Here is a 22,403-nt window from a genome sequence, read left to right as displayed (position 1 = left end):
AAGATCTGTCCATTTTTGATAGTGGGGTATTAAAATGTCCTACTATAATTGTGTTGCTGTCTATATCTTTGTTGAATTCCTCTAAGATTTTCTTTATATATTTTGGTGCTCCTATGTTGGGTGCATATGTATTTACGATGTTAATGTCTTCTTGGTGGATTCTTCCCTTGAGTATTATGAAATGACCTTCTGGGTCTCTCTTTATGGCTGTTTTTTTGAAGTCTATTTTGTCTGATATCAGAATTGCTACCCCCAGCTTTTCTTCTTGTCCATTTGCTTGTAAAATTTGTTTCCAGCCTTTGACCTTTAGTCTGTGATGGTCTTTTGTCCTGAGATGGGTCTCTTGTAGGCAGCATATGTGTGGGTCACACTTTCTTATCCATGCAGCTATTCTGTGTGTTTTGATTGAAGCATTTAATCCATTTACATTTAAGGTTATTATTGATAGGTACTTATTCATTGCCATTTTTGTACCTGTGTTCCTCTTTGTCTCTCTCTTTTCCTTCCTTTCCCTTAAAACAGTCATTTTAGTATTTCTTGTAGAGCTGGCTTGGTAGCAGCATATTCTTTTAGACTTCTTTTGTCTTGGAAGCTCTTTATTTGGCCATCTATCTTGATTGAGAGCCTTGCTGGTTAAAGTAGCCTTGGTTGTAGGCCTCTGGTTCTCATTACTTGGAATATTTCTTTCCATTCTCTTCTTGCTTGGAGTGTTTCCATTGAGAAGTCAGTAGCTAACCTTACTGGGGCTCCCTTGTATGTTACTTCTTTTTTCTCCCTTACTGCCTTTAAGATTCTCTGTTTGTCTCGGAATTTTGCCATTTTTATGATGATGTGTCTTGAAGTGGGCCTCCTTGGGTTTCTCTTGATTGGGACTCTGTGATTTTTGGATTTGTGTGACTTTTTCTGTCATCAAATTAGGGAAATTTTCCATCATTACTCTTTCAAATACATTTTCTATCCCTTGTTCTTCTTCTTCTCCTTCTGGTATTCCTATCATTCAGATATTATTACGTTTCATATTGTCTTGCATTTCTCTTAACCCCTGTTCATTCTTTCTGAGCCTCTTTTCCCTTTCCTGTTATTTCTGTGAGATGCTTTCTACTTTGTCCTCCAACTCACTAATCCAATCTTCTGTCTCATCTACCCTATTTTAATGCTTTCTACTGTGTTTTTCAATTCAGAAATTGTATTCTTCATTTCCTCTTGGCCTTTGCTGATATTTTCCATTTCCTTTTTCATGTTGATATAGTTTGCAGTGAGATCATTATAGCTCCCCTGTAGTTTCTGGTAGCTCATTATGAGCTCTTCAAACTTCCTGATAACCAGTGCTTTGAAGTCAGTATCTGATAGTTAACTTGCCTCTATTCGATCTAACATTCTTTCTGAGGGTTCCTCCTTTCCTTTCATTTGGAAATTGTTTCTTTGTCTTCCCATTGTTCGTGAGACTCTTCTTGTTCGCCTCAGCTTCTTAGAGTAATCTATTCTGACACCCTGGGTTTATGGTGTGAACTTCTGTGGTGGAATGCCTGTGAATTTCAGTGGTGCAGTCTCTTTCGGTTATCCTGTGATTCTCCTCTTCCACCTACTGAAATATGCAGCAACTTTTGGCTTCTCTCCTACAGCAAAGTGCAATTTGTCTCTCTGAATCTACTATTGGGAGGCCTCTTCTATGGGTCCAGCTCTGGTCTTTTCGTATTTTCAAGTTGATTGTGACTCTTGTGGGTAAAAGAAAGAAATGACAAGGAAAGAAATAAAAGGAAGAAAAAAAGGTAGGGGAATGGAAGAAAGAGCAATAAGTTTAGAAAGAAAGGAAGAAGGAATAAAACAGAAAATCCGAGAAAAGAGGACAAAAGTATCGAAAGATGAAAGAGTAATAAAATTTAAAAGAAATAACATATTATTTTAAAAAAGCAAAAAGATAAAGAAAAGGAGTGGAAAAAGACAAAAGTAAAAAAATAATAAAAATAAAATAAAGTAAAATGAAAATAATAACAGCAATAATAATAACAAAAAAAGGAAATGTCACTTGTTGGTTTCAAACTAGCCGAACTGGTTTTTCTGACTGCAGTTGGCTGAGGGTCGATTGTTGTGATTTTTTCTGCCAGCTCCTCTCAGGATCCAGACACTTGGTGCCTCTCCCCAGCTCCCTACAATGGGGAACTAGGACTTCCTCCCAGCGCTCCCCTCCCAGGGGTTACCTCCATGGGCTGGTTTGCGGTGTTTGCGGGCGCCTGCACCGGCCTAGTTGCCTGTTTCCCTCGGAAATGAGCACAGACCTGCCCCCTGTTCTTTGGGGAGGCTCTAGTCCCTCTGTCCAATCTCGGGTTCGCTGCCAAGCTGGGTGTGGAGCAGACCAGGCTGTTGTGTCTATTGGATTCAGAGTCCCAGGCTGTACCTATCAGTTCTCCTGAGCTGGCAACCACAGAATCCTCGGTTGGGGCCCAGGAACTCTATCAAACAAGTCTCTCCTGGCACCCCACCTTGTTTGGCCAGAAAGGGAGGGGGTTGAGGGTCTCAGCTCTTTCCCCAGGACCCCTCAGTGCCCAGGGCCCAGGGCTTCCAGATAGTCCAAGGGGGATGGACTGGAAGCTGGGAGCTGATCTGAGGACTGGACGCCGACCTAGAAACTCTGTGCACACGTCATGGCACACTGCATGGTGTGTACTGATCCCCCAGCTGTGCAAGGGCTGAAATCCCTTCTGCTCCTGTGTTTGTCTGGGTCCACTGGCCAACCTCGGCAGAAAAATCCTAGGAATGGAGCAGCTCCACACCAGGCGCTGGACCCCCAAACTGTGCGCAGACTGAAATCCCTTCCACTGCTCTTTGCCTGGGCCACTTGGCTGGCCCCGGCTGAAAAATCTCAGGGAGGGAGCCGTGGGGGTGCTGAACATTGGCCCAGGCACCGTCCGGCATGGTCGGCACTTGCCGCCAAGCACTGGTCCCCCAACCATGCAGCAGCGGAGATCCCTGCTGTTTCTCTTTGCTTCATCCCAGAGACTACTGTACCACTGCTGTCTCCCTACCGTCTGGTTCCTCCGTGACCATCGAGGTTTCTGGTCCCTTATTTTCATATATGCTTGGCAACTGCTGGCTTGCTGGCTTCTCCTCTTCTAATCGGATAGGTTTCTCTTCCTTTTGCACTAGGAACTGGTATCTGCTCCGTCCTACTCTATCGCCATCTTGAAAGCCTCCTTCAAAACTTCTTAATCAGACATCTTTAAATGCTTCTGATGTTGTACTAGTTTGATACTCCATCCGATATTCCTTTTTTTTTCCATGCTAAATTGAATTTGTAACCACCCATCTCAGATCCTGTGGAAAACCCAGGCTCCCTTCACTCCACCTGAAGTTCTTCAACAGTCTCCAAAGCAGTACTTCTGCTTCTAGTCTTGCACTCTCTCATCTGCCTCCTCTCCACATTGCAGTAAAAGTAATTTTCCTTCCCATGTTGCATAACTTAATTCCTTCAGAATATGCAATCCCATCTCAGGAACAGACTGGAGATCTTATCCCCTGTTTTCCTTGGGTTTTGGCAGGAGCCTTTTAGATTGCCTTCCTAGAGGCAGACTGGTCCTCCAGAAGCCACCATCTACACCTGCATGCTTGCGAAGTCCAGCAGCTGCTGCACAAGTTCATGGTCGTCATGGGGGACTTGGTCCAGAGTGCCGTATACAAGGACTTGGTGGTCCTGCTGCAGAAGGACTGCCTGCTGTCTACCAGTCAGCTGAAGGCCAAAGGTGAACGGACTTTCGAAGGGGACATCCTGCTGGAGGGTGGACGGTGGTGCCGAATGCACAATGGCACCCACTACCACGAGGTCTGCTAGTTCCGCTGGAACCATCACCTGGTGCATTTCTACTTCCTCACCTGAGCGCACTCCTCCTACCTCGTGGACATCCTGGAAGCTATCATGTTTTAATAATATATTTTGTTTGTTTTAATGGTTGCACAAGGGATTAAAATATAATTATATGTTTTCATTTTCTACTTAAAATCAATATTTCACTACTTCAAGTGGTATATATATCCTTATACTCCTTCCTTTACATTGTAGTTGACTAATTTTATTACATCTACCTACATTAAAAATCTTATCACAAAAATATTATAATTTTTGTTTTTAATGGGTTGTATTCTGAATACTTTAAATATTTTATTATGCAACTCTGCATCTTTTTGACATGCTATGAAGAATGTTACTTTTTTTTTTTAGCAGGTAGTTGACCCAGTTGATTCAAGCCCCAAGTTCTCATGATCCTTGTGGTTTCAAACTCAGTCTTGTTTCATTATTTTCCATTTTACTTAGACTGGCTCCATATATGCACCCTGTATTGGCCAGTCTGGAACTTAAGTGGTCTGTCTTATCCTGAAAGCTTATGATATTCTATTTAATGTTAGATTCATGTATATGCAATAGAGGGATGAACTTGAGAGTTTGAAAACAACATTATTAGTTTGCTTTCCTGAGATCCCCTTTGTCTGCAATCTCCATGGTACTTTCTGGATTCATAAGCTTCCTATAATTCCCTTCTGGCCAGTGCATTGGTGTTTTATATACCCCACTGTGAAGTGCACTTTCCACAACTTCTTCCATTTCCACAGCCAAATGATAAGAGGACAGAGAGGGAAAAAAATAATAGACATTTGTAACATTCATTTGGAACCACGACTCCTTCTATCACAATGGACAATTGGTCTTCCTCACAGATGTAGGCCTTTGAGTTTTTACTGGTACAACTACCACCATCAAGAATTGCACAGGGGCTGGGAAGCAAAAGAGAGAGGAAAAAATGTGAGAGTGGTAGGAAACTTTTTCCCCCAGCATTCAATTCAGAATTAGAGACCTTCTGGGACTCTTTCTATTACCATTAATGTTCACTTCTGGGTTTCTGACTATGCTGAGTCCAAACCAGGGAGTACTGGAGAAATTAAAACTATGTAACTTCGAATTCTTGGCTTCTCCAATATTCCTGCTTCTGTTTATTTTTTATAATGCTCACATGACTTTCTATGCACTTTTCTAGGTTTTATAGCTAGAATAAGTAGAAAAGTCAAGGTAGTGTATGCTTATTCCAACTGCGGCCTGAAAATAATAAAGATAGTAAAAATAGGTACTAAAGCTCAGAACAGACCAAGAGAACTGTGAGATCTGCTTTCTGTAAAATACTACCCAGAGCCAGTAAGGAGTATTCTACTGTGTTAGAGGTAGGATGACTATCATCCAAACTAGAACACATTGTCAGAGTGAGTAATTCACTTGGTCTATGAAAATTATACTTGAAAAACAGTGTGAACCAGATAATAGCACCACCTTATTTGGAAGGGCTTGTGGAATTTAATACTCCCCTAACATTGTATTCACTGAATTTAATTGTTTAATTACAATCATTTTCCTATACATAGAAAATTTGTTTTGCTTCTCCACTTTGTATTGATTAATTTACATGTAAAAATGTAAATAAACCTTTGTCCTGAATTTGTCATCTTCAGTGTACCTATTAACTTGGAAAAAGTGTGTTCTATAATGTTAGACCAAGATAATTCTTTGTGTGTGTGTGTACATACAAACCAGAGACTCAGTTTGTGTTTCTGTTAAGCTCAGAACAGAACTCTAGACCAATATTTATTTTAGGATAAAATAAACCTAGATACACTGACCATTAGAGGTATGTGAGTCTTAGATCCCAGAGAGTTTGGGGTAGGAAAAATGGGCATTCTGGCCTTCCCCATAACACAAAGTCACAAAGACAGTTTGGGTTTTTCCCCATTGAGACCCTACAATGAGCCTTCCCACAAGAAGCTTCCTGCAGGAATAATATATACCCTCTAACTCATCTTTAACTTTATCACTGGTATTCCCAACAAGGATGCTACTTGGTGCCAAAGCCACAGTGGTTTTTATGATGTGGGCACCTCTGTGAAAAAAGAACTTCAGAGCATTTCACACAGGCTCCAATCAGTGACCAGATGACAATGAATTTTAGCCACTCCAAACCTGGGTCACATTTATACAAACCTGGGTAACACATTACATGTGAATAAGTCCAGAAGCTATTTTTCTTTATCACTCAAATGAATCATCCTATTCCATCATGAATGAGAAAATATAAAGTTTTTACATTCATATGTGACTAGAACACTATTTGAACCCTCAGAAAGAAAACAAATTTATGAGAATGAAATTCTTGTCTATCAGGAAAAACTACTTGGTCTTCCAGCAAATTATCCATTACTTAAGAGGACTTCAGCTGAGATCATAGGTCAGGAAGTACATATAAGAAGTGTCAACTTCAACTGGCAAAGGGCTCAGTCAGAAGCTCTGTTAAAGCTCCATTATTGCTATCTTTTAACCAGTGTGCAAACTTGTTTCTCAGACTCTTATCTTGGCAGGTAACTCTTGCCACAGCCTTTCCACTTAGTATGCAGCTGCTAGTCCATTCCTTGGTTCTCATTTTGGCCTAGAAGGTCCTTAGTTCAATTGGCCCAGAGCAAGGTTTTGTACTTCAGGTCCTGCACAAAGGCCCAGGGGGGCAAGGACAAACTTAAAATATACCTACTTTACTCCCCAAGACTTGTGTCTTGGCACAAGGCTGCATCGGCTGAAAAGAAAGGGCATCTTCCTCCAATTCATCTGCCCAGAGTTGTCACTTCCCACAAGAACACAGTAAAGTCTAAGTGTGGCCTTCTGTGCTCCTCATTCCCTGGCCTCTGCCTTTCCTACTTGTTTTCTGTGCTCCAGAGTTAATGGGTGAACATGCAGTAAGAATTGTCTTGTTTACATAAAAGTTTTGACAAAGTACAAATCAACTGTTTCTAATAAAATAATATTTATTTTATTTCAAATATATATAAATTTACATGCACAATACATAGCAGACATGATAGTCTATAGCCACAAAGTAAAAGTGAATACATCTGCTGATTCTGTTAACCACTAAGAAAGTCTTAGAAAGGTACATGCTGAATGTGTGAGAATGCCGGTCCAGTCGAGAAAATCCGAGGCCCTAACCACATCTTCAGTGTCATCCCAGTGCTTGTCGCACTCACTCAGGGCTGGCAAAACACCTTCTATTTTAGATCAGCCAAATCCATGCTCTATGTTCTGTCCATTAACATCTCTGCTCTCCAGGACTGCATGGAGGTGGTTTAGGGCCCAGCTCCCCATTCCCTGGGCTGGGAGCTCCTCCTAGTGGTTTCTGTTTTTTACTGAGTTTTACTAGTAAAAAAAGTTCTTGAGATATTTCTGAGATAGTTCCGTGTGAATCCTTTAGAGTTTTTCACAGGCATGTGGTAGCGCATTTGAGTCCAGAACCTAGAATTGGGAGGCACTGATTTTAAGCCTCTCCAAGTGACTGTGGGCAAAACCCGGAGAGCTTTTCTCACAAGATGAGGTAGAGACTCTGGCTCTTGGAAGGAACAGAACTTAATTAAAATGAGTTTCAGTGTTTGGTCATCCAAGGCAAGATTCACTGCTGCTTGTAGTTCAAAGACACTGGGTCCATTGACATAGTTGGGGCTTAAGATAAATATTCCTCTTCTACTTTTCTTAATAATGCTTACAATGTCTTCTGCATACACTGGAAATAAAGAATTAAATTAATTGCAACTGTTGTTGTTAAACCTTGAGTCACAATAATCCTTACTGTCCCAGATCTGCCCAGAGGATTCCTTGCCACAGACACTCATGGAAGGAAGAAAGAAACATGGTTGACTATAGCACATTCTCTATATCAACTTTGTCAATAGTTGAAGATATACTCTAATGTCTAGTAACTCTCAATTTTACAGTTCTCTGTTATTTCTTTGTCCTCAAATTATTAATTCCTCTAGGAGCAAAGCTTGTTGGAACAAGGCAGGCTGGGAAAACAGAGGGCAATAGAATGCTCACGCTCCTAGGTAGGGTATCTTAGGTAGCAGAGGCACGAGAGGTCATCAGGAGGGGATGGGGTCTGCACATATGATGCAAGGCCAGGCCTGGGCCCAGGCTCAAGGAGGCTGCTTGATCCAGTGTTGAGGTTTTTTGCAGACAGAATCTCAAAATGCAGAAGGACCACCTGTTTGGAAGGACAGATGACTTCCTGCTGAAGAACCAAGAAAGACACTTTTGTTCTGGAAGCCCTCCCTGTGGCCTGATATTATCTTTTCTTCTGAAGATTGATTTTTTTAGGTGATGGTACAGGTCTCTGAAACTTATATTTTTCTGTATTGTTGCCCCAAAAGTTCTAAGCTCATGAAACCTTCCAGAAAATGTATATCCCAACAGAAAGAGTGACAGAAAAACTTAAAACAGTATTTGAATTTAACTGGCCTTTTTGTTTTATATTTTCTACTGGCATGCAGATCCTACCTCCTCCTGGGGTCACATCTCTTTCAAACAAACACAAGGTGTATCCATATTTGTTTTCCAAAACTTCAGGGAATAGATTCAGGGCCAAGTTTTCCTCATTCACAGATGAAGTGGTTTCACTCTCAAAAGGGCTCCATTTTGCATAAGAAATGAAAGCATCAAATTCCTTTTTATCTGGAGAGGAACAATAAAAATCTAAGCCATTTACAGATTTTTCGCTATATGGTATATCTATGCATGCTTGCAACATATGATAAATGGGTGAGAATTAAGAGTTGGGATCATTACCAAGTTGATTTAAAACATAAAATTACTTTAAAAATTGAAAACAGCAGCTGAGTCCATTTCAAAATCACACTGCTGAGTGGAATTTATTGTCTGCCCAAAAATTAGAATCTAATTCTGAAGAACTCTTGCAGTTCCACTTATGTTAGATCCAACAGCTGGGGCCTTCTCTGATAAATCACAAGCACTCAGAGGTTCCTCTGAGCTTTCCTTGCATCTGCAGTGTTGCTGTCTCATTCATGGCACATCAAAGAAAAGTTTACTCCGTCAAAGCATGATATCTAATGAGCAAAGCACTGCTGACACCCAGCACCCTGAACATTAGAGAGCTGATGGCACATATACCTCTGCTTGCATGCCATGTGTGAAATGAAGCAATGATAACTACCCAGCAGGCTCCCTTCAGGGATGCTTGAGATAATGTATATGACAAGCTTGGGGTCTGACTCATAGCAGGCACAAGATGAATATCCTTTACCCTCCCTTCTAAATGATACTCTATATTTATGGAACTTATTTCAGAATATTTTTGGTCTCATATGTTTCTATTGACTAAATGATTAGAAATGAACATTGTTTATGGGAACGTGCCAAAGAACTCATGGAAAGTAGTAGAAAACTTCCCAAGTTAATCCATGGGCTTCAGAATTGGACACTCCTGGCTCATATTCCAGCACTTTGCACACTGACTGCAAAATAATATTGTTACAAAATAGTAGTAGCACTGGCTGCTGATGCAGCTTAGTATTACATTTGTTCAATGTGGACCTAAGAAGAGCCCTAGTGGTAAAGGCCAGAAATAGAAAAGGAAGAGAGAGTGGAGGAGGTCTGGAATCAAGAAAGGAAGGTGCCAGGGAGCAGAGGTCCAGGGGTGTACTCTAGGAAGCTACTGGTGACCCAGATAGAAAGAAGGACATTCATGGGTAAATATGCAACACACTATAGTTGACTCAATTCCTTTCATATCCATGGGAAGACCAGCAAACTAGGATGTTTCTATAATAATAAAAGATTGTGTTCACTTGGTAATAAAACTAGAGTGGAAGTACTAGACAACCTACTAGGTCCTCCAAAATTGTGACATTCTATGTCTCTCTAAACTTTTATATATTCATCATCAGCCTCAAGGAAAACAGTTGTTTTGCTGAGTAACAGTAGATTGGTCAGAGAAGGCACTGAATCATTGTGCTTGAAACCCAGTTCTGCTCCCTTCAGAATTCTAGTGTCTGTGCAAAGTAAAAAGAGAAGGGGCATATTTAAATGTTTCGCAGTTGATTGACTCCTCTATGCTAGCTCTACAATCTTAAGATAAACAGCATTTTAGTAAAAGAAGTATGAAATTATTGAAGGAAATGGTTAAGACATTAGTTAGATAACTGGCTTAATTCAAAAAAGCTAACTTAAAAAATAAATGAATCTCAAGAATACTCTTGGCTTAAGCATTTCTAGTATGAATTTTCAATAATTGGTCTAAAGCAGGGGTGTCCAACCCACGGCTCACAGGCTGCATGCAGCCCTGGGTGGTTATGAATGCTGTCCAACACAAAATTGTAAATTTACTTAAAACATGAGATTTTTTGTTTTCATTACTGTTTGGCCCAAGATAACTCTTCTACCAGTGTGGCCCAGAGACGACAAAAGGTTTAGACCCCTTATCTAAAAGAAGGTGTGACTGGTATATTTCTTGACTCCCATTTCCTCAGAGATAGGACAAGCTCTCAGGGATAGGACTCAGCTCTCACTGAGTTCCTTGTGTGGGAGAAGCATTGTATGCAGAGGCCTGTCAGATAAGGAATTAGCTCTGGAGTCCAGCAGAGGAGCTTCTTCTCCCTCCAAGCATCAGAGTTATTTGCTAAAACTGCAAACATCCTAACTTCAGGGATTCTAGGACTAGAAAAACACAGAAGTAGCTATTCTGTTCTGAAGAAGCAAATGTGTATAAAACATCATTATCCTGTCTCATGGAAAAGCTGACAGACACATCACTAATAATATGGTACTTGCATCTTATAGAACTTCACAATTTTGGGGATATTTCCACCAATTTCAAGCCCTTCATTTTACAGATAAGGCTGACCAAGTTAATAATTAATGGGTGCCATAAGTCAAACTGCTTGGGTCCAAGTCCCAAGCTCTACCATAGCCTAGCAGTTCAACTTGGAGCATATGACTTCAGGTCTTTCTTTCTGGCTTATAGGATTGCTGTGACAAGTAGCCAATACACTTGATTGGCAAGCACTTGGTACTCATGAGATAATAATAGTACTGAGTGTTCACTACATGCTAGATGCTATACTAAAAACTTAGGATGTCTTAACCCCATGAGCACTCACAGCACTCATTGAGATTGAAATTGTGGTTACAATTCCATTTTATCAAAGGGGAAACCAAGGCACAGAGGTGTTAAGTCATTTACCATATTGCTTTAAGTTGATTAACAGTTGATAATTTTCAAGTTCAGCATGTCTGATAATAGGATCAGTTGCGAGAATAAAAAGAGACTTACTTTGTCCACCTGCTCCCAGCCCCCCCAGGTGTACAGCATCAGATCTGGAAGAAATCTCAAAGCCTGAGGAACATGACCTTATCCATCAGGGATTATCCATTTTTGGAACTCCTCTGTCTAAGTCAGTACTGAGAGGAAAAGTCACAGCCAAGTTGGAGTCACCTTACCCCTCAGTGTCTCATCCTTGTTCTGGTAGGTTCGGTACAGCAGCACTATTTCAATCCAGTACATGAAGAGGAGGGCAGTTGCTGTCAACATGCCTACTAGGGTCATGATGATACCAAGTAGGATGTACAGGAACACCACTGGGGAAAACATGGCAACAATGAACAAATGCAGAAACACATTCCTGTGGCAAGACCTTATTCGGGCCAACGCTGTGGGCCCACACAAAGCCTTTTTTGGTTCCATTATTTTGATCAATATCACTGCTGTTGGAAGCATTTCTCTTGAATACAAAATGCTTTAAATCACATCCTAAGGGACCTATCTTACAATGAACTGGAGAGAGCTTGGGGAAATGGGAAGTTCTTGATCAGCCATGGTCTAGGAAACTGATCCCAACCATTTTTATTCATTTTCCCCATAAACTTCTACACAAAACATTTGCAACCTTCTCATCATATATTATAAATTATTTTCATCCATTATTGTCCCTACTAAAGTCCAAACTTCCAGAGGCCAGGAACCTCTGGCAGCCTATGTCTGGCATACTTTTGCACCCTTCACGTCACCTGACTCATGAAACACACCTTCAACAGAGAATCCACTGTTAAGCAGTAATAAATTTTGTCTTATTTGCTTCATGGGCTTCACAATCATCTATTCTAAAAAACTTTATCCGTTGAATGAATGAATGATATCAACTTCATCTCTGAGAATCTTCTTTAAAAAATTAGAAACTAGTTCTTACCAGGAATATCCATGCCAGCTTTAATATAATCTTTGATATACATATATACTTCTGGACACTGAGAAAAATTACATTGTCACACCTCCACTCTCCAATACCTAACCATCATGCTTTCTGTATTTGGAAGCCAGGAAAGAAAAATAGGAAAGGGACCTATGACCTAGCACAATATCTAGCACATAGAGCATGCATGGGTATTTGTAGAATGAATGAGTGAATGAATTCATGAATGATAGACTATTCTGACATAACCCCAATACACAAAATGTTGGTTAAGAGGACCATCTCTGGATGGTTCTTGATATGAAACTTGTTGTGTGTGGCCTTGATTAAGGTATTAAATGAGTTAATACAGCAAAGTGAATAGAATATTTTTTATTTAAAATATATTTTATTGATTATGCCATTACAGTTGTTCTATTTCCCCCTTCATTCCCCTCCACCATGCACCCTCACCCCCACTATTACCCCCCTTTAGTTTATGACCACATGTCTCAAGTTCTTTAGATTCTATATTTCCCATACTATTCTTGCCCTCCCCCCATCTATTTTATACCTACCATCTATGCTACTTATTTTCTGTACCTTCTCCCCCCTTCTCCTCCTCTCACTCCCCTGTTGCTAACCCTCCATGTGATCTTCATTTCTATGGTTCTGCTTCTGATCTACCTGTCCTCTTAGTTTGCTTTTGTTTTAGGTGTGGTTGTTAATAACTGTGAGTTTGCTGTTCTTCCACTGTTCATCTTTTTTATCTTCTTTTTCTTAGATAAGTCCTTTAACATTTCATATAATAAGGGCTTAGTGATGATGAACTCCTTGAATTTGATCTTATCTGAGAAGCACTTTATCTGCCCTTCTATTATAAATGAAAGCTTTGCTGGATAGAACAATCTTGGTTGTAGGTCTTTGGATTTCCTGACTTGGAATACTTCTTTCCAGCCCTTTCTTGCCTGTAAGGTCTCTTTTGAGAAATCTGCTGGCAGTCTGCTGGGCACTCCTTTGTAGGTGACTATCCCCTTATCTGTTGCTGCTTCTCTCCTTCATTTTAATCTTGGCTAATGTAATTATGATGTGCCTTGGTGTGTTCCTTCTTGGGTCCAACTTCTTTGGGACTCTCTGAGCTTCCTGGATTTCCTGGAAGTCTATTTCCTTTGCCAGATTGGGGAAGTTCTCTTTTATTATTTGTTCAAATAAGTTTTCCACTCGTGGCTGTTCCTCTTCCCCTTCTGGTACCCCTATAATTTGAATGTTGGAACATTTAAAGATGTCCTGGAGGTTTCTAAGCCTCTCCTCATTTTTTTGAATTCTTGTTTCTTCATATTTTTCTGTTTGGTCATTTTTATCTTCTTTCCGATCCACTCCCTTGATTTGAGTCCCAGTTTCCTTTCCATCACTATTGGTTTCCTGTGCATTTCCCTTCATTTCAATTAGTTTAGCCTTCATTTTTTCCTCTAATTTGTGACTAAAATCAACCAATTCTGTGAGCATCCTGATCACCAGTGTTTTGAACTGTGCATCTGAAAGGTTAGCTATCTCCTGGTTGCTTAGATGTATTGGCTCTGGAGCTTTGAACTGTTCTTGAGCCATAATGTTTTGGTCTGTTCACACTTGTTATGCATGAGGGGCAGAGCCTTAGGTGTTCACCAAGGTGGGCAACTCAGTCACTGGGTTGTGAAGATGTATGTGGGGGCGGGGTCAGAGGCGAGCAAAAGCGGTCCCCTCTGCTGCTTCCTGCTGCTGGGGTCTGTGCGGGCCATCTCACTGCTTGCTCCTTTGCTTTGTGAGTGAATGTGTGACCGTGGTCAGCCTGCCACCTTGGGCCCTCAGTGGATCCGCTCGCTGCTACCCTACACCTGAGATCCCCCTACAGCTGCCTGCGAGCCTGGGTCATGCGCCTGGGTTGGTCCAGTGGATCTTTCCTGCCCGACTCCACTCCACTGATGGCTTTGCCCCTCTTACCAGTCTGGCTGAAACGTTCATTGTTGTCAGACTTCTGTATAGTTCAGTTTTCTGTGGTTTGGCTGCATTTTTGTTGCTAAAACTTTGTTGTTTTTAAATTTGGTTGTGCAAGAAGGCACAATGTTTCCACCTATGCCTCCGTCTTGGCGGAAGTCCAGATTTCCTTTTTTGAATAGAATATTTTTTACATAATAAATATTAATTGCTATAATCACTGATACCTACAGACAGCCAGTCCAGACCTCTAGGAGTGGGCTGAGAGTGGAGAACAGGAAGGACCATAGTGGGAGATAGAGCTAGGCTATGGGAATAGGACCTGGGAGCCACTTCTGCACCAAGCTATGTTCCTTGGAGACTGGGGATGAAGGTCTGTAATGACCTAGACAAACTACCTCGGGTCATGACGAAGACATTGAGTTTCATAGCACAGTGCCAGATCCCACAGGCATGAGGTTACATTTCCTAGGTAACCAAGCATGTGCCTTGTAGACATTCAGCTCCCTGTGCCCCCCCATGCAGAAATTCTGCTCCTGGCTGCAGATACCCTGCCCCTCCCACTGAAGCCACTCTCGGCACTACCTGAGAGGCTGTGTGGGGTCTCCAGGGTCATTTTATTTGGGCTTTTGGTTCAGTCGCTCTCTGTCAGTGAGCTCCAGGGTGGGCAACTCACATCATACAGAGAGTAGGGAATGGGAGGTAAGGAGTTGACAGAATGCCACAGGAGTGTCCTTTACAGCTATGATGGTGGCAGGGAAAGGTTCTTACACTGAGCATGCACAAGGCTAGCAAGATCATTGAACAGAAGAAAGAAATCTCCTACCCCTTTCAGTACCACATTGGAGGTATGACTAGGGGAAGGCAGATGCATGTGCAATAGAAGTTAAAATGGTGGCAGGGATAGGTGCTGGACTAAAGAGGCCTGTCATTGTAGCTCAGGGAAAGAAGAGATTGGATGGGAAGTGGATCTACCCAAAACGTACAAAATTTTGAGAAGTTAATTGGCCATTCTGAGAAAGCACCTGATCCATCCCACACCCAAAGCTAATATAAACCCAGGGGAACAGATAAACTCTCTCTTGCTCATCACTTGCTATTCAAGACTTGCACTTGGATGGTATACTGGCCTGTCTTCTCCATGGGCCATGTGGTTTTAGCAGTCATGTGGCCCATGGCCTCTAAGAGGGAGTCTCTCTGTCTCTGTCTCTATCTCTCTCTCTTCCTCACCTGGTGGAGCATCCTCTAGTGAATTTAGGCACTCTCTGACCTGGGAGGATTGGAATTTTCAGCCCTAGCAGCTGCATGGCCATGGCCACACTGGCTTCACACACAGCCTCCAGTAGAGATCCTGTAGCTGGACAGCAGTTGGGAACAAGCTAAGCTACCTGGATAACCACTTAGCACTTGGCTCAGGCTCCATAGGATGGTACTTTAAAATGGAGCAGAAACTCTGTTGGCTGCCTTTTATTTTTGAGAAGAAGTCCCTTAATGAGAAGAAGCCAACCTGGCTACCAACCAGGTTGGTTTTGCTGAGGACCATTGGGTTTTGTCTATGTTTTATAGAAGAGATGATCTTTGTAATGGGGAGTCCTCATATCATCCAGCATTTAATAAAAGCCTTTTTCCTTCCTCACCAGTCTTTGCCTCTAGAGTTTGCCTTTGGAGTATTAGTAGCCAAACCCCTAATTTTATTTGATAACATCATCACTTTTATTTAAGAAAATTCTTCTCCTTTGAGATAAAAAAAAAATGTGTTCATTCTGCAGTAATGTCCCAGGCTTACCTCTTTTCTTTTCCTTCAGTTGGATAGATTGAGTAGTGTTCCCAATGGAATTCTGGGCAAAGCAAATGAATGTTTTGTAAAGATCACTCTGAGTAATTTCTTTTAAGTGGACAACACATTTGATGATTTCATCTTCAAAAGTGGCTTTAACACTAGGAAAGAAAAAATATCACATCAGTTCAGTAGATAAAGTGACACTCATTTGCAGTATTCAGAACTTATGTAAATAGTATACAGTCCGGCTTTTTGAAGAGCCATGGGGTCACACAGTAGGAGACACCAAAAGAACATAATACAGTTGAGAGAGCTCACTTAAAAATTATTGAATCTGCTAAACATTGTTCTAAGCACTAACACTAAGATGTAATTTATTTGTGGGCCTCAACTGATATTTTTTGTTTGTTTTGGGGTTTTTTTGTTTTTTAATTTTTATTTACTTATTTTTCAAGTACAGTTTTCTGTCTATTTCTCCCATCCCAGCCCACCCCGCCCCGTGCTCCCCACCTCCCTCCCATTTCCACCCCCCTTAGTTCTTGTCCTTGTGTCCCTCATACTTGTTCCTCCAAATCAACTGATATTTCTTACTCTAAGAATTTTACCTGAAAAGAGATTCTAGCAATAACTTAGTAATATTAAAAGTGACTAACTTCTACAAAGGTCTTACTATGTATCAGGCTGTCTTCTGTCCACAAAATGAGGGGTATCGGGTCTTTTCCATTCCACATCTCACAGAAATTCCACAAGGTAATGGTATGACTATCCTAACTTGACTAGCAATGAAGAGCAGGCACAGAAGGTGAGTCTTAGTTCATGTAGCAACCTTATTCTTCAGCCTGTGCCATTCTACCCCATCCATGAAGTGGGAGTCTGGGCATTTATTCATAGTTTGGATTCTCTAAAGTTGCCAATCTCTTAGTCTGTACTCATGTTAAGGAATATTGTTTATGTGAATAATGCATTCACATTAGTTTGTATTGTTTGGAGCCTACAATACCAACTTTTTTTTACGGAACACTTCTTACCCACTAGAAGCTGTGATAAGCATATCACCTCAACTGTATACACTCCTTAGAGGGACAATACAAGGTGGATTGTAGGTGGCATGATGGAAACTCATAGGGTCACATTTCCAATAGGTGGCAAACAGAGTTTCATACCAAAAGCCATGTGAAGTCAGAACATACTCTCTTTTTGTGATACATGATTACTTTGAACTATGTTGCAATATCAGATAATAGAGAATTCAATGGTCCTGGTTTTAGAAGTTCTTGGTAAATTTTATCACTGTTCCCAAAATCTGTCCTTTACTTTTTTGTAGTGTTGTATTTTATCAAAATACATTATATTGGTTTATTAAAATGTTTTAAAAATCAGAAGTATGCTTAATTCATAGACTATTATGTGGAAAAACCTTACAAAAATGAGAAACTGTATTTTTTTAGCAACATGCCTAACAGATTGAATCCAAGCCCTTAATCCTCCAAAAACCAGAGTCCAGTTTTGTGAGGAGTTGGATAGATCCAAATGTCTAGAATTTTCCATTTTATTGAGCCATATTGTCATCCCATTAAATTCTGGCCACTAATCTGGGTTCTGTGCTCTTGAGAACTATACAGTCTAGTTTCTCATAAAACAGAGCAGCTTCCAAACACTTCAAGACGTATACCACTACTGAGTCTCCTTTCCCAAGTCGTGTTGGTTAAACTATTCCTAATGTCACATAATTTTTGGCCAGACTCCTTATTCTTGTACCATTTCCTCATTTCATACTTCCTGGACTGTTAATGACTCTGAATATTTGGATACTCTGAATGGACGGCACTGGGGAAAATGGGGAGGTGGAACGGGGATGATGGTCAGCATTCTTCTGTTTTTGCTGGACATGCTGCTTCTATTCAAGCAGCCTGTGTCAGTGTGCCTGTCTCCTTGTTAGCCTGATGTTTACAGCAGCTGCATCAAATTGTTGCTACAAATTGAGCTTTATAGCAACTTAAATATTTCACTTTATGTCCCTGTTGTAAACTGAATTTGTCCTCCAAGTTTAAAATTAACATGCACTTTCATACTTTCATTTTCACCTCTAGTTGTTGCTCATAGCTACACCATCAACTGTGGGTGAATGTGTGTGTATGCTCACCTCTGTGTGTACATTTTGCAGATTTCCAAAGGTGAAAGCATTTACTGTGGGTTGTAAAAAATATTGTCCTCTAATTTCCTTCTTAACTTCTCACTTACCTTCTCACCTCAGTTGTTGGGATTTCCAGCTCCTGGTCAGCATCTTTGCTGTACCATCTTATCACAGGTTTAAAGTCCTTTTCAAAGCCAAATCTTGCTGTGCAGTAAAGAGTCAAAGACTTTCCTAAAAATGAAGGGACCACAGGAAAGAAGAAGGAAGCCCATGAAGACTGTTTCCTGTTGCAACAGGTTTATAGGTAAAACAGTTGTGCCAAAAATAATAACCAAATGTCTACCTGTCTCTCATTCAGAAACATATGAAACCATGTACCTTAGTCTCTAGCAGGCAATACTTACATCTCAAACATGTGACCATATGTTCTTAAAATGAAGATTGGTATGGTCATAGCACTAAGGGTTTCAATATGGTTTGAGAATACACACCAAGAAAATATGAAGTTTCAGTAACCAGCTCGGTCTTCCAACACTGTTTTTGCTTTACCAACTATGTCAATAAAGAACATTTTTCTAACCAATATTTGCATATTAAATAAAAAATCATGAGCTTACTGTAATATGTAGTTTAAAGAATGATATGTAAAATATCATTTAGATATTCAGCTGCTTTTTGGACAATCGACTATGGATGTGAATGTATTTTATCACACTACCTTCTTTCTCCCCATTTTCTTATGAGGGATATCCAGATATGCTCTGCCTCAAACTCAATATTTTAACCATGAAACAGTTAGGGATTCTATTTGAAAATTCATTTTTGCAACTTGATAATGTTTGTACCCAAGTAATACTTTAAAATTCACTGAGATCATATGAATTTTTTTCTAATTAAAGGTTTTTCCCCCTTTTTCCTACTTCCATTCCTGTGTTGTTGCCCATTTTGCTAATTTTATACTCAGAGTATACTGATACTGCCACCTAGTGGTCCTTTACCATAATATCTATTTTCTCATTTCTGTCATAAATATTTTCACATTTAAAAGAACACTTATTTTATTGAAGTGACTAGCACTTGACTATTAATAATGTATCTCTTATTCAGCTGTTTGGTACTATGAAAATGTTATTGAAGTTGACAAAATGAAAGGGGACTATAGGAAAGTCACTTTGCCCTCATACCAGAAGAAGGCACTGTTCAATTAATTTGAAAAGCAAATTAATTAATTTAATTAATTTGAAAAGCAAATTAATTGAGCAGGGATTATAGCATTCTTCTATAGTTACCTTGAAGACCAAACCAAACTTCATATTTTTAAAGCTTAATTATACTCAAGTTGGTAAATTGGTTAAATTTATAGACCTAATCAAGCCTGTAGACTTAATATATGTAATCACCTATTTCTGGGATAAGAAGGTTAGAACAAATCTAAAATCTATTGACTATGTCAAATGCACCAGCCACCTAACACATGTTATCTTATATCTCTCATTGTAACCTTGTGAGGTCAGTTTTATTTTGCCTATTTACAGATTTAAAAACTGAGGCTTAGAAAGATTACTGTAAGTGATTTATAAGGTCACAACACTAATCAGTGGCTGGGTCAAGATTTATGCCCAATTCTATGTGACTTGAATTTAACTCTCTTTTTCTTATATTACACTTAGACTTGCTTCCAAGTTTGATCCTTCAGCCCATCTTACCAAGTTCTACTTCCAGGATGTCCTTGACAGGTTCTAGAATATCTGGTTTGAGAGTTGTGTCCTTCACTAAAAAATGAAAAAGAAAATCATTACTTGCACTGAGAGATCTGAAAGCCTGCTTGCTGAAGATGTGCATTCATGGGCACACTTAGATCTGTTTTGGGGCTGCCTCTTCAAATTTTGTCCATATTTCATATGGCTAGAAACTCAGGTTTTATGCAAAAAGCAAGCTTCCAGAATGACTGTGCAGGTGCTGGCAAACATAGTTTTTGATAAATCCATATCAGTCTGAGTACATTTTCTTCCACACCACTCCTGCTTGCCCATTGCAGATTTAAGCCTCCATCTTCTCCTACAAAATTGCTTGTAGGGGCCATCCAGCTAAGTAACCCAACACAAAGGAGAACCCACCAGAGAAAATGCATATGTCAGTCAGATTGGAGCCCACCACCGCCATTCTTAAATTCATGGTTTGTCTCAAAATAAAGGTGAGACCAACCCTTTATTAATCATTTATTTCTCAACTTCTTGCCACAAACTTTCAAGTGTGCCTCCACTGTCAAACTTCCTCTAGAATAAGTTCTATCTCCTGATACAGGAAAATTAATCACCTTTACTCTGGGTGTCTTCTCTTAATTCTTGGGGACCTCCTTTTCTCAATTACAGTATCTCTGTCCTGTGTCTTTAATGTTCTCTCTCCTTCCCACTCAGCATTTACCCATGCTCAGTCTCTATGTCTTAAAAAAAGAATAAAACCCTCCACCTCACATCCCTATCTCACTCATTCTCCTAGGTTTCAGCCAAATTCTTTTTTAAAAATATTTTATTTATTTATTTTTAGAGAGAGAGGAAGGGAGGGAAAAAGAGAGGGAGAGAAACATCACCATGTGGTTGGTTGCCTTTCACACTGCCCCTACTGGGGACATGGCCTGCAACCCAGGCATGTGCCCTGACTGGAAATCGAACCAGTGACCCTTTTCTTCACAGGCCAGCAATCAATCCACTGAGCCACACCAGGAGGGGCAGTTTCAGCCAAATTCTTGAATGAGTGTTATGTGCTTGTTTCTTCAATTTCCTCACCTCCCATGGAATCTGATTTCTGCCTCCATCCCTCCACTGAAATTGCTTTGGCTAAAGTTACTAGAAAACTTGCACCTAAATCCATTGGGCACAACTGAATTTTTTCATCTGCTTTATTTCAAACAGCATTGGCCACACCCTCTTTGGAACCCTGTCCTCTTTCAGTTCCTTGTTTTTAGATTCTCCTGCTCACCTCTCAGCTCTATGCTCACTTGTCTCTGTGCAGTGGGCTCCTCTCCTCTGTACCTCTTGTGGATATGAGTTCTCTTCCCAGTTTCTCCTAGTGCTCCTTTGTTCTACTCTCCCTGGGTGGTGCAGCCCACTCTCTAGGTGCCTTCCATATAGAAGGCCTTGGTCCTTGAAATGACATCTCTCCTACATCATCAATTTTATTTCCTCTACTGTTCTCCTGTCCACCCTTCCATGGACACACACCTGCTGAGGTAAATAATGACCTCTGCCTTTCCAGATCCAATGATCAGTTCCCAGGCCTCACCATTTGAGGCAGTAGTACATCATTCTTTCCTTTCCATCATGGAAACAATTTGTTCTTACCCCTCATTTCTCACTTGGACTTGGCATACACAGGTTTGGTTGGTGGGCCTCCGTGGGCCCCACTTTTTCTCCACCCATCACATTGTATTGTGATGACCTGTTCCTTTCCTGTCCACCCCACAGATGCTTCATTCTGGGAATCAGTGGGAGTGTCCAGGTACTCACTCTCACTTATTCACCCTTAGCACCAAGCTCAGTGACTGACAAGTATGAGATTTTCAACAAATATTTGTGTGAGAATAAACAAATAAAGAACAAGTGAGTGAATGAGGGAGACAGAAATGATCACAGACAAGGCTTGACTGAAAGAAATAAAGCAGATGTTGCAAGGAGTCCTTTGGGACACAGAAAAGCAGGCTTTGCCACTGGAAATGTGATGGGTTGATTCATCATGCCTGACTAAAAGAATAATTACACATTACTAGGAGGGGATAAAGAGTGGTATTTGCATTGTATCTTTTTATCCAAGGAGCAATCTAATAAAGTTTTTAATTGCTGATATCTAGAGTAGTGAAGAGTGCAAGGGCCAGGAATAAGCAGGAGTGCCTGACTTGGCTTCAGAATGGCCCATGTGGATTGTATCACACAATAAAAGAAGAGGCAGTGAAATTGATTAGTATATTTTTAAGAGATAAATCAGCCATCCTGTAGCTTTTTAATACAAAACATGCATGACTGACTCTATTATGCTTTGACATAGGCCATGCTTAAATTAATAACATGACAGTTTTTTCATGCCGATACTTGTAAATCTAGTAAGAATGACCCAAGAGAAGTCTCAGAAGAATAAAGCAAGGGGGCCAATAAACATATGATAACATACTCAAACTCATTAGTATTCATGGAAACGTAAATATAAAGAAAAAAATCCCACTTTACATCAATCAAAAAAAAGATCTGAAGACACCAGATATTATTTAGGAGTAATAGAAATCTGTTCATTGTTGATGAAGATAAAAATGGCAAAGTGATATTTTAGAATAATACCATGTGTTTATAACACAAATCACTTTTTATAATATAAAACAAAATTCTATTTATTAATGATACATACATATTTTAAAAAGGCTAAATGAAAAGAATATAAACTATAAAACTGGACTACATATGGGAAGGGAGGGAGAGGAAAGAAATAACAGCTTAG

At 40.2% G+C, this 22,403-nt stretch overlaps 1 protein-coding gene across 2 annotated transcripts in view; it reads right to left on the bottom strand.

The window, feature by feature from the left end:
* Window positions 1-6,864: 6,864 nt before the first annotated feature.
* IL18RAP (interleukin 18 receptor accessory protein) overlaps window positions 6,865-22,403 on the bottom strand; it is a 35,670-nt gene continuing 20,131 nt past the window's right edge. For both annotated transcript variants that reach the window (XM_037143394.2, XM_037143395.2), the window contains 6 exons: window positions 19,625-19,690; window positions 18,026-18,149; window positions 15,791-15,942; window positions 11,306-11,443; window positions 8,348-8,521; window positions 6,865-7,577 (listed from right to left, as the gene is read on the bottom strand). In XM_037143394.2, the coding sequence (XP_036999289.2) occupies window positions 7,204-7,577; window positions 8,348-8,521; window positions 11,306-11,443; window positions 15,791-15,942; window positions 18,026-18,149; window positions 19,625-19,690 (1,028 nt within the window). In that variant the 3' untranslated portion in view covers window positions 6,865-7,203. The remainder of the gene's footprint in view (window positions 7,578-8,347; window positions 8,522-11,305; window positions 11,444-15,790; window positions 15,943-18,025; window positions 18,150-19,624; window positions 19,691-22,403) is intronic.

Source organism: Artibeus jamaicensis, unplaced genomic scaffold (genome assembly GCF_021234435.1).
Source record: "Artibeus jamaicensis isolate MK-2021 breed Jamaican fruit bat unplaced genomic scaffold, CSHL_Jam_final contig_384, whole genome shotgun sequence".
Classification (NCBI taxonomy): domain Eukaryota; kingdom Metazoa; phylum Chordata; class Mammalia; order Chiroptera; family Phyllostomidae; genus Artibeus; species Artibeus jamaicensis.
The sequence above is the reverse complement of the archived record's forward strand: the minus strand, read 5'-3'. Positions and strand labels throughout refer to the sequence as shown.